General features: G+C 36.3%; 1 protein-coding gene across 1 annotated transcript in view; it reads right to left on the bottom strand.

Moving 5' to 3' along the window:
* DEUP1 (deuterosome assembly protein 1) overlaps positions 1 to 19,240 on the bottom strand; it is a 40,596-nt gene extending 21,356 nt beyond the window's left edge. The window contains exons 1-7 of the mRNA XM_058825690.1: positions 19,231 to 19,240; positions 18,199 to 18,263; positions 14,310 to 14,481; positions 12,887 to 12,982; positions 7,628 to 7,762; positions 4,662 to 4,775; positions 2,043 to 2,255 (exon numbers count right to left, since the gene is read on the bottom strand). Of these exons, the coding sequence (XP_058681673.1) occupies positions 2,043 to 2,255; positions 4,662 to 4,775; positions 7,628 to 7,762; positions 12,887 to 12,982; positions 14,310 to 14,481; positions 18,199 to 18,242 (774 nt within the window). The 5' untranslated portion in view covers positions 18,243 to 18,263; positions 19,231 to 19,240. The remainder of the gene's footprint in view (positions 1 to 2,042; positions 2,256 to 4,661; positions 4,776 to 7,627; positions 7,763 to 12,886; positions 12,983 to 14,309; positions 14,482 to 18,198; positions 18,264 to 19,230) is intronic.
* Positions 19,241 to 19,451: the final 211 nt, after the last annotated feature.

The following is a 19,451-nucleotide window of genomic DNA, read 5'->3' as shown; positions in this document are numbered from 1 at the left end:
ACCTGGTTAATGAGAAATAAAACCTAAATCTTAGAACACCTTCTCCTCATGCCTCCTTTCTTCCCAGGCTCACCTTCACTCCTCAGTTCTCAACCTCCTCCCCTCCAGTGCTCTGTCAGACATGGGGGAAGCTTCTAGTACCTTCTCACAGAGGCCATCCCTGGAGTGCCCCCATTACCAAAACCTTCCCAGCATAAACCCAATACACTATTCAACCTTTGAAATATAATTATATGGTGTATTTTTACAGAAATTAGTATCCAAAAGCTGACTTAATGCTGACTTTTCAAGAACCAAGACCCTTGTGTGATATTTTCAGGTTACCTCTCATGTTATGCCTGAAGATAAGTTTGTCAGATAATTCACAGGGTAGAGAAATAGACTGCAGTCTCCATTTAGATCTTTTAAACTTTGTGTTTTCTGTAAAGTCAACAAACTGCTCTTCCATAAATTTCACTTTATTATTTGCTAATTAATAGTATAAGTGAAACAATTAGAAGCACACTGAAATGATCATAGGCATAAAGGAATATATAAGGCTCAATGTTTCTTGCTTTCATTGCCATCAGAGTTCTCCACACCAATATTTCCATCTACTCCTTCCTCTGCTATCCATATCATATCCAACTATTGCCATCCTCCATCTAATTCTCCTTCACATAAACATGCTTACTTTTTATGGCTGACAACAGGCCTTGTAATTTCTTCTTTCTCATACAGACATTCCTAAAAAAATATTTTCCCTGAGCTACTCCTTTTCATCAAACATTGACATCAGTGTTTCCCTTATGCAGCTATTTCCAAATGCATCTTTTCTAACGAACATAACAGCATTCCACACCACCAACACAGTTATTCTGCAATTTTCGGCCCTTCAGATGACACTGTTGTGTACATCCAGCTCCACTTGTACTTAAAGTGTCTTCAAGCTTCCGACAGCTCCTGAACTCTCTTGAATACATGATTCCAAAATTCTTCCTGCTTGAAGATTTTCTCCAAGGTGATGGCACAATCTCTCCACCATACAGCTTGTATCCCCTTGCTCCGACTGCCATGATTTGATCCACTGCATATTCTACTCCCACTGCTTTGATGGCAGCCTTTTTAACAGGCCCCAAAACAGAAGTTTTGCTTGCACACTGATAAGTTGTGCTCAGGCAAAAGACTCAATGAACTAATGCGCAAATGGCATGTATAAACTTGACTCTTCTGACAACACAATCTGAAATTAACCTCTGCCACATATATGCTAATTCCTATGAAGTGTATTACACATGCTGTTAGCACTCTGTGAGACTATCTGTAAACAGAAACAAATCTTTCTCCAAAAAGACTTGAAGTTACTATACACCATTCAGTGTATTACTGAACCTAGAAGTGCTTAAATAAATAAGCAAAAGCATAACTGATATATGTTATCAGAAAAAAAAAATGTAACAGGAATCTCATTCCTGATGTGTTTCAAACAGAGATAATAAAAAGGTTGTAAAGATCTTGTATTATCTCAATCTTGTCAAAACTCATATACCATGACCAAAAGAAGAGGAGCAAATGGCTGCCTTCATAGATCAGTGCTATGCTGAAAAACAATGAACTAGGGATAAAATCTGATGGTTATTTACAATAGCCAGAAATGTAATTTTTTTTTTAATTGACTGCATAATCTCATTTCAAAACAAACAAAATATACCATACATGTTTGTATATACTTATTTACTAGTTATATGGCACAATGAACAACAAAGTGTAAATCAGATAAAGAGCTTTTACAGAAGTAACTTATATTCAAGGAACCAAACTAGGGGAAGTTCTAGTAGATGCCATGGACATAGGAGAGTTATAAAACCCTAGATACATAGACAAGAGAAAAAATATACTGCTACAATTCAAACTAATTTCTGTTTTACTAAAAAACTCCACCTATACTGCTCCCACATTATTCTTTGCTCAAACACAGAATACACCTAATGTATATTTATGTAGGCATCTCATCTTGATTTTCCAATATTAATTCCACAATCATCATAAAAAAACATTACTACCTGGCACTGATTTTGGTAAGTTTTTAGATCCTCATGAAGTTTCATGTTTTCCTCTACCAGTTTATTCTTGTTTCTTGCTATTTCATTCACAATTGCCTTTAGCTTTTCAATAATCAAATCATCATTTTCACTTTTGGGCTGGGTATAGGTAATTAGCTCTTCTTGGTCTTGTTTCTTCTTGCATATTTGGAGTTGATAATTCTGGCTCTGCCTCTATAAAACATGAAAATATTTTAAATTAAACTCAATAGTTGTATGTAAATTGCTCGGACCAAATCGTTACTACTAAAATCGTAAGGCTATTCCTGTCTTCACCTGGATTTGCTTAGAAAAGATGATACAATTCAAAGAGTTTGAATTACTTGCCCTCAGTTAAAAAATAAGAAAAGTTTCAAAAACCTTCAAGGGCACGGGAGTTTTTCAAGGATTTTTTCCTCCTGTGCTGTGTATTTTCCTAATAGTTAATGTTAATGAGCCTCAAATGTGAAAAAGGTGATTATGATGACCTACTCAAAGCAGTTACCTGTGAGAAATAATTTGAGAGAAATGTTCCTCTTTGATTCATTGAACTCAGTAGGAGCTGTGTGTGTGTGTGCCTCAGGATAGATATTAACCTTTGACTAGAGGGCTACCATTACATAGGACATGTACAAACAGCCCAGTTACTACAGGAACTGCACTTCTTTGAGATCATTATCCTTAAACTTGGGAAAGAATCATTTGTACATTTGGCAGAGTCCTACACCCCATGCAGCTTCTTGTACCAATTAAAATCCTAAACACAAAACTTCAGAAAATTGGTATTGCCAGTATTTCTGAGTCCACAGGCATTGTGAAGAAGCGTAATTACTATGGCAACTGTTTTTGCTGTTTAAAAAATTATCCACATGAATCCCACTACTGGGAGATTAAAAAGCAGCACTAATCTTTCAGAAGACTGAGAATTACTTGAAAAATGACAACAAAATATGACCTGGAAATCATACATCATGTGCAGAGAACAAGTTGGGCAAGAAAATATAAAGTGAAAATAAATAGGGTTTAAAATACCATATTTCACTGACAAGGATGGCAAAAAGTCATACTTTAGACAGTTTTTGATGTTATTGACTATGTCCCCATAATTTGTGTTGGCTGAGAACCTAAGCAGAATGGACCACTGGCTGCATATCAAATAAAAAGCCAAAAAATATTTGCAGGTTAAGTTTCATTTCTATAGATAAAAAAAATTAAGGTCTCTTTGACATCCAAGTTATGAATTCTGATGTATCCAAGTGTCAATATATCCTGTGAAAACCACACTGCAAGATTGCAACTGAAAATCAAAGATCTCATGCAAGACAAATTTCAGGCAAAGATGCAGGAACAATTAACACTTTTGAAACAGCTAAGGGTCCATCAGACTTGGATGTTAAAAAATAGTTGGTGTTATGTTACAGTTGTTAAGGAAATTGTCTTCAAAGAAAGTTCACTGATGGAATTGAAAGCTTCAACAGAAAAATGTGAATCATCACCCTCACTACTCTATTATGACTTGTCTAAGTGTACAATCAACATGTCATCAGTCAATAGTTTTGTCTAGTCAAAGACTTGCTTTTTTAACACATTTCCATGAAAGCTCAATTGCTGGAATATAATGCTCTCAGCAGCTAAACCCAAAACATAACTGTCATCCTTGGAAACTCTGGATATGTGTAAAGAGTCTCACAGGAATTGTTAAGAAAGTGTTTCACTAGATTAAGATCCAATGAGCTTAGTAACAGTGGAAAAGGGAATTACCAGTGAGCAACATAATTGGCTTCCCTTTACTTAATCTTCAAGCTGTCTTGTGGTGCAGTAAATTTGTAAGTTATTTTCTGTTTTTTTTAAGAGAAGGATAGGTCACCATGATAGCATTAAATAGCTTTTTTTTTCTGGATTAGAAGGAATTAAAAAAAATAAAAATATGTAGTATCAATAGTCTATCTATAAAAAAAGCAATAAGCAAATTGGCAAGTAAAAAATAATCATTAAGTCAAGCAAGGAACTGCATAGTAACCAAAAGGCTGAAAAATATGAAAAAAGGGGGCTAAGTGATCCAATGAACAACTCCAAGAGTGATTCTGGAGTAGCATATGAAAATTCATTTTTCTGCATAACTGATGCTACTGTATATTTATGATCTTCAAAAAAAGAAGGCTATCAGATTTGAAGGAACTTTATACTTGCGTCAATACCTCAATGGCACACACTATTTACTTGGTAAGATACTTTTTAATAACTTGTCAAATTAATTGCACATTAGCAAATAACATGGAAAAGTGTATCTATAATATGCTTAAAAAGCAAAAAGGAACAGTCAGTGTCTTCTGTCATTGTTTGTGGGTTTTTTTAGAAATATTAACATTTCCATCATGATCTTTATTTGTTTTCTCACTTTCATGAGAAAAACTAAATTAAAATAAGTCCATGTATCATTAGATGTTCCAGTATGGTTCTGCCTTACCATATATTCACTACCAATACACACATGCATTGTAAGATTCACTGCAATCTTAGTTTTTAAAAATTAAGTTAAAGTAAGCTCTAGCTGAGCAAAGAGTTAATTTTCTTCCTCGAGCAGGAAGGTAGGAATTTTACCTGAAATAAATTACATTTCTCAGGCAATAATTTTTGTTGCATATCTCCGTAAACAGGGTTATTTACACAGGTTGTCCCGTTCTTCTCCCATTCTTGTGATTTTGCCTTAAATCCCTGAAAGACAGCAAAACAAGCCTAGGAAACATAGAGGAAATATCTATTTTCCTCAATATAAAAAATTTTGCAAATTGTATTGTTCTAAGAAATACCTAGTTTTTTAATTAATACATAATCTTTCCACAATTTTGGAAATAAGTTAAAAAAAGAACAATTCCATAAACCAGCCATCCAGTCACCCCCACCAGAGAAAGACCAGTCTTAAGGGCTACTGATCTGAGAACAATGAGTGTAAACATAATAATTGAATAAAACCAATAAAATAGAGTTATTACTATGATACACAAATTGTATTGGATGGTAGTTCCTGTGAGTTTAAAGCTGTATCAGTGTTGAGCAGGGTAATCAGCAGGGAATCAAACCCTTAATATTCAGACACAAAGTGCTCACTTTTCACCTTGATTTTTAATGGGACAGCAGCTACATTGAATAAATTTTACTTCTTGCTCTCTTTAAAATTGCTGCTTCAGGTTCTGAGTTCATCTGGTTTAAACAAAAAGCTGTTTAAGAAATTGTATTATATTAGATTTATCTAATACTGGTTTTGTATTTTCACTTACATTTATATTTATAGTGTATCTGAATATGCTTTAAACTCATGCCAAACCTTGTATGTTCATAAATATATTTTAAAGGCAGTACCCTAAAAATAAGCAAAATTTCAGTTACTAGAACCGTTGCTCTTTTAGTCTGAAAATTCAGCAAAATAACAGTACACGGATTTATATATTGAAAACTAATGGAAATGTTGTTTCAAAAAGACAGATGATATTTTCTAATTAAGCTAAACTGGCATATTCCCCAAATTTAAAACAATACGGAATTTTTTTGCTACTGAAGAAAACCTGACTATTTTTCAACACATATTAATACAAATCTTCTTTCACAGCTTTCCTGATATCTGCTTTGGCATTTATAACAATAAACATCTCCCTATTTTATAAAACATGATTCAAATGGAGTTTCAGACTACTTAATAAGGACTGTAGGTTCAAGGCCTTACTAAAGCACTGCTGAGCTTAGCAGATTTTCACCACAGTAGTTATTTCCTGAATACTCGAATTTGCTGAATATATTCCAAGCACCCATTTTTCATACTGCATAATTAATCAAATTATAGCATTGTCTTACATTATTTTCACATTTTAATCTTGAGTAAGGTTATTCTCAAATTAGCTGACAGCAGTGATATATCAATGATAGATGTACAACCCATTTATTATTCTTGCAGTATCTGATGTTGGCAGCTATGCTGCAGTCCAAAGCATCGTAGCTTTTCTGATGGTGAGAACTTCCATGTGGAGGAGACAGCCAACATCAGACAGCCAACATCAGCCACCATCAGACAGACACATCCCAACACAGATAGAGTTGGGATGTGTCTATGTGGATACAGGAACCTGGAGGTCACAGAAGTTAGTCCTGTATCTTACAGAATAACGTAAAAGGCAAGTCCAAAATACAGATCCTGAGACCCGCTTAATTTGGGTTAAAAGTAGGAGACTACTTAAAATCTACTAGTGCTGAATTTCTTGATTGCAAAGTCCTCAAAGTGTCCAAATCACCTACATCATAAATTCACATCATAAACATGTAAGTCCTCCCCATGCTTAGAGCTGGGCAAGCAGCTCCCAAATCAACTGGTTCCACTCTCCTTACAGCACCCAGCCCAGTAAGCATGTGGAGCACACACTACTTTATTATGCTGTTCACAAAGGATGGACAGAGAAAACATGGACTTTGTGATCATCCTATGCTTCATCAGATTACTGCTTAGACTGTTCTTCCCATAAGTGGAGAGCTCGGTGTAAAAATCTTTCAAGAGAGAACCTGAAGTATAATCTTCCCATGTTAGTTTTCTACCTAACAGACAAATGTTATTTTTCAGCAGGCTCCAATTCTTCCTTTTGAAGTTGTTTCATTTAGCTCAGGATATCAGGAAATTTATCAGATAAAAAAGCAGCAAAAATTAGCATACCTAGAGATGATATTGCTCATTTAGAGAAAATAATACTGGATATCAGTTTCTGCCCCAGTGAATGCAGCCAGAGCCATTTGGGGAGAAGACACCACTTGTGGGCACACTCTTTACAAGCTCTCTATCTTGCCTAACTTTCCTGCTGGTCCAATAAATACCACAGATCATATTATTCCACATATTATTATCATATTATTCCACAGATCATAAAGTAACCTCTGAGAAGTCAAGATTGGGAATTATGAACAAAAATCACTGTCTTCCTGTATTCAAGAATAAGTCCACTAAAATTCAACCCATGTCCAAAGGGATAGGGAGTATGACTGAATCCTGTCCTCAGCATCTATTATCTAGTCCCCCAGCCAGTATGCTGGATTCTGCAGAATGTTTTTTTAAGTGCCTCATCCTTCCTCATACATTGCCTAGGGAAATTAGGCACTGAGGTCAAGGCCATGGATTGCTACAGGCATATGGGTACTGACAGGATAGAGGTTTAACAAGCAGTTTTCCAATCCAAAAACCTTTTTTCTATGTAGCCCAATATGCTCAAGGTTGTCCTGAGGTCTATAAAACTTGAATTAATGATAGGTATTATGTGACAGTATCCTGTACATGTACAACCTCTCATGCCTCAAAAGAGACTGTGCTATCCAGTACACATCTATTCATCAGGAAAAAAGTAAAATTTATTTATAGTTGCATTTACAAAAATTTTGCTATTAAATAATATTAAAACTAAGAACCATTCTCACCAAAGCAAGACAATGATATAATTTCCTTTAACTATGAGCAAAATAAAGCTTACAATTTTAAATCAAAGATTAGTTCTAGAAGCCCATTAAAATTAAAATATAATGACAACTATTCTTACCTCCAGTTTCACATATAAATTCCTTGGGTTAGATGATGTCTCCAGATTTTCCTCACATTTTTCTCTGCTTTCGAGCTTTTTTTGTTTTAACTGGTAAGACTGTAGCTTTTCATAGCTATGTATCAACTTTGAAAACTAAAAACAAAAGTAGAGTTGAACATGCAGAATCTATCAAGGAGGATCACATGGCCAAAGTTTTCTTTAAACTGGAATCACCAACTGCATCTTTAGCATTCTAAATGTTTAATCAATGTAACAAAAAATCTATGAATGACGTTAAAATCAATTAATAAAGTTATCACAGATGAACAAGACTATGCTCTCATATAAATGTTAACTAACTGTTCAAATGGGTTCATTTGACAGCTACTTAATTCTGCTGCAGCTCTCCATGGCATTGCTACCCTCAGAGTCATTTCCTCTTTGGTGTTCACATGGATTGTTCTACACTTGTTTACTGCCACCTTGTGTTGGCAATTTAAAGGGTGCTTCACTAGTCAGAATTAAAGATTATCATTAATGTACACTAAACTTGCATGTTCTTTCTTATGATGAAAATTGTTGAAATGTTATGTGTGTGATGATGGCACTCTTCTGGTACTACTGTGTGGGTCTCAGAATTAGACCTAAATAGACAACAGACACTGCCTACATGTCACCATGAAAGCCTGGCTTAGGAGTCAGAGGCACAGAAGAAAAGGTGCCAGGAGAAGGACCAGCCTCTCCAGAAAAGCAGCCAGTTTTCACATCAGTTTTTTCACATCACACTGCACAAAACAAAGGGTCTGTCTAGTGCCTGTTTACACATTTGATACGGAAAAGTGATACTGTTTGCTAGGAATATGTACATTTGGTTTTGAAAAAAACAATGCAGACCCAAGGATATTGATAAAGGAAACCCTAAAAATACCATCTTGTGGAAAGCTGAGTGAAAGGACTTTGGGAAGAATATTATGCAGAAAAGAAGCTTCCAATAAATACTGATCATGTCTCTTGTTGTTTAGTTCCTTTACATTAAAATATATATGACTTTAAAAAAACCTGACTCTCACGTAAAGTTCTTTGTATACCCGAACAAAATCCATAAAATCTCATATATTTGTTAACAGCTCAAAGTGAACTACTGTTTGGAAATGGAATGGAATCCTGTTGAGTCAACACTGAATGAGCAATTGAGGTCTGTTCAGATAACAAACATGGCAAAAAGAAGTCTAGAAAAGATACAGAACAGAAACAAATTAAAAAATAATCTGGAAACTTCCTAGACACATTTGAGATGAACTTGAGAATCATAATATGGGACAGCAAAAACTAATTGAAAAGATGACAAGAAGACAGATTGTCCTGGACTAGGAAGTTTCATGATATGAAGAGGCCCAGGCACAGATTTCACCGACTCAGAATGTCTGAATAGCAATTCTGTAACATGGGCATAACAGAGCTGAGTTATCACCTTTAAACCCAAATCAAAAGTCTTGCAGTGAAGCTGCCTATATTTGAAATTGACTTTGTCAGAGAACAGAGTTAAGATAAAATATTTAAAATGAGTCAGAGTATCCAGGCTCAAACAACATGGAACTCATTGACTTGGAAGAAAGATATCCTTTTTCAAATAAGAGTTTTGCTCTTGAATATGTTATGGCATATGTGAACTGCCTGGGAAGACTCAATTCAGATAAGACAGGTATTGGAATGCTTATGCTAAAAAGGCTAGGAAATATAGTATCCAAACAATTTGGTAAATCAGGCCAAAATGGAACAGAATGGCCAAAATGAGAACATTTAGTTTGAATCTTAGATATTTAATGACAGTAGGATATTAAAGGCAAATTGTTGTGTGGGTGTTACAATGACTGGAAACCAGACTGAAAAACAAAATCCTTTCATTTAAGGCCAGATATTTGCTTTAAAAGGTCCAAGTTTTTCTGCTTGCATGTTGTGCACCTTAAAAAAAAAGGCATTTTAGTGAGTTCTGGGGTAGAATCCATCTTAGTTTAGATTTCTGAAAGTTACACATACAAGCCTGAGATACTCTGCATTAGAAAAATCTGCCTGTAAATGCTTAGTCATTTCAGCTATCTCAAATTCTTGTCATACACTGACACATATTGTATTCTGAGGGTGTCCATTTCTTTCTGGTGATTCTAAAGGGAGCTTGGGATAGCTCAGATGTAGGTTTTACATGTCTAAGTGAGGAAATTAGTTGCAAAGTTCTTAGAGCAAGAAAGGATCCTTGTTCTTTTGCTGAGAGATTTCCATCATTTTCAAAGTCAGAATATTTACTAGGCATTAATAAAAAAAAATAAAAAAAGAAAAAGAAGGATCAAAGTAATGCAGATGAACCTCAGAAAATTTTGCTATTTAGTTATGACAAAATGCTGCATGTTTGAATGAATACAACAGTGTAGTCTAGGAGTTTCAGGTTACATACTAGGAATTATTTCCTTTTTACAAGAAAAATATAGGTTTTACTGCATTCAACAGGCACACAATCAATTCAGAGGGAATACTGTTCATTAAACAGAAAAGAAATTCATTCTGAATAGCCTAGCATTCTGACAGCTAGAAAAAGTCATCCTTACTATTTTTATCACGATTAGGAAGGAAGAAATCTTCAGTGGGATTTTAAGAATACATCTGTAGAGAAGATACAATGCTACTGGTAAATAGTAACACACAATTTGCGCAAAACTAAATTGTAGCTCGTAAGATTGTACCATTTAGAAGGTGGTATAACTTCCAAGTGAGAATAAGAACTGAAAGAAGGGAATCAAAGGAGATAAGGCAAAAATTAATATTGCCACAGAAGGTCTATATTTTAGATAAGAGTTTGTGTAGCTCAGAATTTGGGACATTAACGTCATTCCATTGCAGAAAATGCAGCCCTGTAATTCAGGAAAGACACTCAGTAAGGAGATGTGGCAAAAGCTAGAGGAGCAGAGTGGGACAGTCCTGTTGTCTAGCATAGGTGCTAGGAATTGTTCTGACAGGCAGACTTGTGTTTATCACATGGAGAATCAAGGCAGGCCCCTTAACAGAGGCATTTAACAGTTTTCTTTTTCAGTCAAGGTGAATGAGGTGGATATTTCATGAAGAAATATGATTTGGTCAAAGGAGAGGAATGGGCACTGGAAAATAAAATGCAAACATCATCAGTGCTGGAACTATTAGAAAAAGGAATAGGATGACTGAGAGAATGTAATGTTTGGAGACATGGATTGGGAAAGTGACCTATATTCTTAAGAGCTAGAAATCCAAAGTTCTATCAAGTTTATCTTGCATAAAGATAGAAGAAGAAGCAATCAAGAAACCCAAAGAAAGGTTAAATGGTCTGAGTGGTAACTAAAAAGGATAGTTTGGGGATGAAATATAACCAGATTTAAAGAGAAAAGCTTGTAGGTTAGAAAATGTCAGGTTCTTTAAAAAAATAAAAGAGAAAACAGGTTGTATTTGCCCGTGGAAAGGACTTGTAGGACAATTAAACACTCCAAAATAAAAATCTTTATGAAAATTTGCCTGGACTTTCAATTTCAGAAGGTTCAATTTCAGTGAAGATATTAGCAACAACATGTAACATAAACCCAAGCATTTTTAGCACAGGATAAAAAAAATAATTAAGAAGTGAAAAATATAGCAGCAAATGTTATAAAGAAAAAAGAGCTTTACTATATTTCTGAGAATAGTTCTGCACTGCTAAAAGATACCCTACTACTTATGCATAAAATGTCACACTCCTTTTCATTATGTGATGTTTATCTTCTCAACAATCATGCTAAGATGATGCTTTTCTGCAATTTGTGTAAATTATAAACCAGCTTTTATTTCTAGCTACTTTCCCAAATGATTAGAAGTGTTAATTACAAAACAGCCAAAGCATTCACTGCCTATTTAAAGAATTGTTTTCCAAATCCATTTTCAATTGTAAAAGAAAATATAAATTAAATACAACATAACATTAAAAATAAGTAATAGATTTATTCATTTGATGGACTCAGGTGTACTATCACTTCTAAATGAAAATAATGATACTCCATTTATGCAATCTGACATCATTATATACTAAGTGTGGTGACTGGAAATTCTGAATTATAACACTATATCTCTGGTAGAAGAATCCAGTGAAGGGAACAGAAAAGTAGCAGGAAAAACAATGCAGAGTTGTGTACCTTAGTTGTTAAAATCTCAGAAACAGAATCAACTCAAGTTTGCCACGAATTTATATTCATGATTGAAGTAGAAAATACTGAACAAACAAACAGGTTTGGGTTGAAATGGACTTTTCAAAGACCATCTAGTCCAACTCCCCTGCCGTAAACAGGGACACCTTGCATTAGGCAGCTTGCTCTAAGCCCCATGTAGTCTGGCCTTGAACACTTCCAGGAATGGGGCATCCACAACTTCTCTGGGCAACATTTTCCAACGTCCCATCACCCCCACTGAAAAAAATAATAAATTGCTCCTCAGGTACAGTCTAAATCTGCACTCATTCAGTTTAAAACCCTTGTCCTTTCACTCAGCCTGTCTTCACTGGAGAGCTGGTCCAGACCCCTCTGATCTTTTTCATGGCCTCCTCTTGACTTGCTCCAACAGGTCCAAATCTTTCTCGTACTGGGCACCCCAGAGCTGGACACAGCACTGCAGGTGGGGCCTCACCACAGCAGAAAAGGGAGAGAAAAACCTCCCTCCATCTGTTGGCCACATTTTTTTTATGCAGCCCAGGATACAACTGGCTTTCTAGGCTGCCACAACACTCTGAAATAAACAAAGTCAGAACAAATTCCCAACATCATTAATGTGGGTTACTCCAGTTTTGATACAAGGGAAATCTATACCTTATGGAAAGCTATCAGACCACTTTAACAGTTGTGTAAATCAGGGAAACTAAAACCAGAAAAAGATATAGCAAAGACATGATATGCACAGTATAACTCTTAAAATCCGTAGCATGCATCACTCATATTAACATGAATCCAATTACCTGTTTTAGTAATTCACCAAGGCTTTAGTTTATTAGTCTGAAGTTAGGAAATCAAGTATTTGTCTTCATAACAGATGTCACATTCACATCAAAATCCATCCAAAGAGTTTTGACATGACAGTACATAAATTATAATGGAGCCTGGTAGGAAGCTGTAGCCATCATCATTTGTATGACACAATTCATCTTTCCCAAATCCATGATGGCTCATCTATACAATTTGGCATGTGTAAGCTTTTTATACTGCAATCACAAAATAATGAAACTGACATTTTTCTTACTTGAGATTTCAGTGCTTGAAGCTGAGTTTCGTAACTCTGAGCCATTTCATTTTTAGTTTTCTGTAAGTTTTCCAATTCTTGTTGAAGTAGTCCCACCTAAAGTTAAAATAAGCATTCAAATGTACCTTTTATGACATTTTTCAAAATATGTAATTTTTGGGAAAGTAATTTGAAACTTTAAAAGAAGATCACTGCTTTAAGAAGAGATATCAAAAATAAGTATTAAATCAGTAGCTTGATAATAGAACTGCATACCACAGACCTAGATTGTCAACATCAAACTAGGAATTTTACGGTAAAAAATCTCATTACATGTTATGATTTAGTCATAATATTGTACAAGTCTGTCATGAAAGACCATTCCTGAAAGCTTTTTAAACGCAACTACAGTGTTCCCCATTGTGAAAATTTTCCTTGTTTGGCTTATAAAATGATACAAATTACCTTCCGGTATTTATGTACAAATTACCAGAAGACACCGTGGAGTCATTTCAGCTCCCTAAGTGCAGTGCCATTTGTGATATCATAAATTATTACTGCGTTTCACAGAGACCTGAGAAACATGACAGAGAGCATACACAGCACCTGTGCTTTTCTGGAGGGGCACTTGGAAGCTTGGTAGAATATGTTGAAGTATTTCAGATAATGTCCCTATACAGCAAATAAATTGATGCTTTCAGGATGGGCTACTTGAATTCTTGTCTTGGTTCCTCTGACTGCAGGGACTAAGGGGAAGTTCCTAATTGCTCATTAGGGAAAGTCACTCCATTTTCAAAACTCCCACAGGCAATTTAGCCACCTAGCTCACACAAGGATTCCCTCATGCAAAATTCAGCTGGCTTGAACTAGAACTGAATGCTATGCAAGGATTTCTTGATGCTTCTGAATAATTATTCAGAAGAAAAGACTGTGAAATACAGAAAACACCAGGTACACTGGGGCTTTAAGTTTCATATGAAAGTTGAAGTAGTAATACTTTTCAAGTCTTCACAATGAGTAAAATTATCATACAAAGACAGTATATTATGTAAAATATTAAAAACCAGGAATAGACAGGAGTAACAAAGACATGATTTTGGGAACCTTTTTGAACTGCATTCTTCCATTTAAACTTTCTGATGAAATGAGAAATGCTGGCATTTAGAAAAAACACCAAACTATCTTTTTACAGCTAACCCGAGAATATTTCATGTAGACTTTAGGGAAATAGAAGAAATATGAGATTTTCAATGACATTTTTACAATCACTTTTCAGAACAGAAGTACACTTTAAAACAAAACACTAAGGATAATTAGTGACCTTTAAGGGGTGTTTGGTATTTTTACATGATAGAACAAATGGTCTTATGGAGAATTTAAAGCATGCTAATAAGAAACTACAAGAATAAATACTTTCTTTATAGAATGTGATATTCTTAAATACCTCTTGACCTTTTTGATCCAGTTTGCTTTGGGCACTTGCTAATTCTTGATCCTGGATATCCATCTTTGCTTCCAAAGCTCTCATCTTTCTTTCCCATTCTACTTGCTTTCTGTTTACCATGATGTCAATTTGATGCACTAATTCCTGAAGTTCAGCTTCACATGGAGAAACTCTAAAAACATAAAGAAATTTTTCAAATAAAGAGTAAGGGAGAAAACAAATTTTTATTTACATTATTTACAATTCTCTTTTAATTGTGACCAAACTAACCACTTTTCAACAACAGAAAGAAAAAAAATGGGAAAGTTAAATGATGTCTTCAACTGTAGGTGGAACCTCACTCATCAATCTTGAGTTTGCCTGCATGCTCAACTTTTGACTGCACTAAACTGAAAAAACAGCTCCTTAATGTGGATATCACAGATCTTTTATTTGGTGCTTAAATTGTGCACATCCCTTGTTTTGATAATTATTACAGGAAATTTGAGTGAATTTGTTAGATTTATAACATCATAATTAAAACTTAGCATGATTTTTTGAAGTTAAATTCTTTAGAACTTCTTTTATATCCACAAATCCTTGAAACTGTGATGGTATCAATGTTAAGTTTGGAAGGGCTTTTTAAATGCACACATAAATCTTAATGACTTTTTAATGTTAAAACTGTTGGTAATGCTGTTTTGAAATTTAATATGAATCACAGGATGACAATAGCCGAAATGCAAGCAAGTGATGTATATTGCTCAAAACAAAAACACCCCTCTGCTAAGTGCCTGGAACCCATCTCAAAAGTAGCATTAATGATGTGTAAACTTTGCTGCCTCTGGGTGGAATATAAAATGGGATTTTGAAAACAGAAGATGAAGTGATACTGCTTTATCAGGTCTACCTGTTACATCAGGAGTACTTTTTCCTTGACACTGCTGTAAAGACCTGTGCACTTCAGCCTCCTCTAATGTCAGCACTTTGGTGAACCACCAGCAATGACTCAGCTGTACTATTTTAGCCTTCAGAAACAGGTGCTTGCTTTATCATGTGTCATATGGATAATCTAAATATTGTTATGCAAGTAAGAATTCAACTTCTAGCCTAGATCATCAGATTACCCTTTCAGATCCATCATGGCTGACACCTTTCACTCTTAAATTTCACCTGCCTCTTTCAGATCTTCCCACACATGGCATAAAAAATTTCTCTTAACAGTTCTTCCATGCTTCTTGAATCTGGAGTCATGATTATATAAAAGGGAACTGTTGAAAGAAAAACCCCTTCTGAAAGAGCTTCTCAGTATGTCTTCACTTTCTTTAATTTCTTACCTGGATCCTCTAATCACATTTGCAGCTGCAAAAGGAAATCTATATGTGAAGTTGTAGATTACTGCTGCTGTTCTACTACCAAAACTACCCTGTGCCAAGGCTCTGGTATTGAAGACAGACCTGCAGTTATCCCCACTCACTAGCAGAGAGGTGCTACTTGGTGCAGTAACTATTGCTTTAGTCCACTAGTGTTTTGGAAAGAGTGCTCATTAGCTCCTTCAGAACATGGCCAAATTTTTGGCGCCACAGTTGTGAGAATTTATTTTGATCATTAGATATAGAATGCAATGGTTTCTTTAGTAAGACATGTAAGCAAACACACAAAGAACAAATTTTCTCATAAGCAAAGAAGTATGCATGGTTTTTTTTACCCATGTGGATTCAGCATTACCAGTTTGCTGAATGCATACCTAGAATGGATTTGCCACACAGGGAAGTAATGACCTGTACTTCAGCAAGGGGCAGCTACTTTTTTTTTTTTTGGTTCCTTTACTTTGAAACAGCTTAAAACACTTAAAGTTATCTCATTTTAAAGTGACGTAGGCAAGCTCTTAATCTTCTTTTATTCTGTCTCCATATAAGTGAAAATAGAGATGAGTCATATTCTACTGTCATTAATAACTATTCATCTTCATGTAAAACAAAATGTTTCCAAATTTAGGCAAAAATCCAGATAAAAAGTTTTACCACCTCCAGGCCTTTTTCGTTATCACAAAGGATTTTTGCACTGGTTAGACCTTTCTAGCTCTATTTATCCATCTTTTGCTTTGGAGTTCTGCATAGGTCTGCATTTTTGTGATTGTTTCCTAACAGACAGAAAAATGAATGGTAGAAAGAATGGTATTGTCCATACACTCTAGAATAAAGTTGTTACTTAAAACCAGATTATTTAAGAAATGTTTGGTTCATACTGTCTGTCTTGAATTTATACCTTCTTCCCATATTATTTACATTTGCTCACAAATAGGCAAGTAAGTATGGCCATATTTATGCAAACAAAAGTAAAACATTCAATCTTACATAGTATATTCATTAGATTTGGATATTTACCACAGCTTCTACAGTCAATACTAATTAATTTAATTATTGCAAACTGTGCTCTAAAAATAGGAAATATACAAACCAGTTGTGGTAGAATATTCTACCCCAAAGTTCCATTATAAGAACTACAACCAACTCACTTAACAACTTTCAGCCATACAGAATCATACACATCTATGCATAGACAATTTGTGATTTATGAGTCCTTGCAGCTGGAATGTAATTGTCATGATTTTCACCACCATTACTCAGCCATTATCCCAAGTTTTAAAGGCACTGTATTATCCCTGGAATACTGTCAGCATAGACTGAAATTGTTTCCTTTCAGTGAAGATGTATCCTAAGCTACTCTTCCAGCATCTTTGTATAGTTTATGGAACTAACTAGCTAGCAAGAATTACGGTTTATGATGGGACAAATTCTTCTAGATGCATCTGCAAGTAGCCTGAAATTCCATATATTGATTAAAATAAAGGAAAGGCAGAATTCTGAATTTCTGAAATAGGCTTCTGACTTGTAAAGAATAGCAATACTTTTGGGTTTTTCTAATTCAAGTTTTTATATGGCTACTTTTACAAATCATGTAACCATGATGTGAAAAAAGAATTCCCTCAAAGAACACTTTTAAATCCCATTGAAAACTTTCTTGGGCCAGAATAAGGTATGACAGATCATGCCTCTTTTATTTTAAGAAATACTTTTACACTTAATATGTGTCATATCACGTTGTGTTGTTTCTTGGTAATGATGGCAGAATAACCTGGTTTATTTGAAAAGTAGTTAGTAAGTTTACTTACAAAATTATGATGGATAAATATTCTGTTTTAAGTAATTAAGTGGGGAACTACTTCTTATATTTGTTTGTTCCTTAAAATTGCTGAATGGGACGAGTTCCTACATCAAATCTTACTCATGTTCTCATTTCTTTAGAAAGATTGTGCTAGCATATTTTTTAGATTAACTAAATACTAACATATTTTTCAGATTAACATTAAAAGAACTAAACTTGGATTATATAAAAATAAAAAATGATTATGTGCTCTTATGAAAAGTGCACTTAATACTTTGGGGGAACAGTTGTAGTTATTATCTGTGCAAAAAAGGCTAGGGCTTTAGCAATGAATCTTGTTTTCAGGATTCTTAATGTTTTAAGAGCTGTGATATGTAAGTTTATATTGCTGTAGCCTAGCAACTCCAAGTACTTTAAAAAAAAAAAGTTTGAAATAACGCTTCTTAACATCTTAATAAAACCCTACATAGCTTTGATCCTCCCTCCCCCCCCTCTGGTTCAGGTATGAATATTTAAAACATTAAAATAACGAACAGAAACAGTGAGTCGACTACTAGCCAAAGCAATAAGATGTCTTGTCTTAATTATCAGCACGTTCTCCAGTTTGCATGGAAAGCAGAAGAAATACAGAATCAAGTTTGCTTCCAAAATCACTAATATTTTGCGTTTCCAATGTTTAACAAACACACATAGTTCAATTCCATCATATATTCAACTCCCAAGAGAGTAAGTCATTACGTACTTAGTCACAGCTTGTTCCTGGAACACTTCTAAGTCCTCCTCCATACCAATGATTGTCGTTTTAATCTGTTAAAACACCAAAAATCAAATAATTCAGATTCTTAAATGCATTCCTTTACATAGCCAAGTAGGGCAAACTGGATGGTTCTGTGTTTTCCTTTCATATTATGCTATTTTCTCATTAAAAACAACAAAGACAGTGGAGTGCAGCTCTAATTACAGGCTGGAATGGGCAAGACAAAAACTTCGGGAGTAAGTTCAGCTCTGACAGCAATTCTTGCACTTGCTGCAACACTGAGACAGCAGAGGTGGTGCTGAATTTGAACCTTGCCCTGGGTCTCCACACGGAAATTTGTTTTGGACCATTCCCTGTTGAGTGATGTCAACTATTTGCAAAGACTCTGAAGCAGATGAATATTAATTCATGGATCCATGGCTGCGTTCATCAAACATTTGTACCTTACACACCGTGATTAACCTGCACGCCGGCTGTAGCTGCTCTCAAACACAAATTCCTGTTGTCCGGTCGCTGCCTTTCCTGGCAGGTGCAGTCTGAGACACGCAGCCCTCAAATACCTCGGCAGGACCATCAGAACAAGGCTATTGCTGAGACCGCCCGGTTCTGCGGGTCCAGCAGGACACAGGGGTGTGTGGGGGCATGCCAGCCTGCATGCAAGAACAGTATGGGTGACGGGGGAGCATGAAATAGCCCTAATTCCTAATTCCTGGTGGGGACAGCAGTGGGGCTCTCAAGGGCACGGTCCCAGCACCCACAGACGTGTGGGCTATGACAGACGGCACTGCAGCCTTGGCTCCACAGGGAGCAGGCACCTGGGGTGACACGGCCAAAGGGGCGCTGCCTCCACAGGGGACCCGCACCGGAGGCGACACTGCCAGAGGGGCTGAAAAAGGACCAGCCATAGGAGACCGGCACCTGAGGTGACACCGGCACACGGCGTGCCGGGCACCTGAGGAGATCGGGGCACGGACAGCACCCCCCGGGCTTCCCCGCCGCCCCCTCCCCTCCCGTTACCTGCCGTGCTTCCCCCTCCGCTCCTGCCGTGCCCGCTGTGGCCGCGGTACGAGCCCCGCAGCCCGGCCAGCCCCGAGCCCGTCCCGCCGCGGCGCCCGCCCGTCGCCGCGGTAACCGGGAGGGCGGCGGGCGAGGCGGGAAGGCAGGCGGGACTGGGCCGGGACACGGCCGGGACAGGGCCGGGACAGGGGTAGGGCCGGGACAGGGTCGGTGCAGGGCCA

Source organism: Ammospiza caudacuta, chromosome 2, assembly GCF_027887145.1.
Source record: "Ammospiza caudacuta isolate bAmmCau1 chromosome 2, bAmmCau1.pri, whole genome shotgun sequence".
In the NCBI taxonomy this organism is placed as follows: domain Eukaryota; kingdom Metazoa; phylum Chordata; class Aves; order Passeriformes; family Passerellidae; genus Ammospiza; species Ammospiza caudacuta.
Note: the sequence above shows the minus strand (reverse complement) of the source record. Positions and strands in the feature narration are given on the sequence as shown.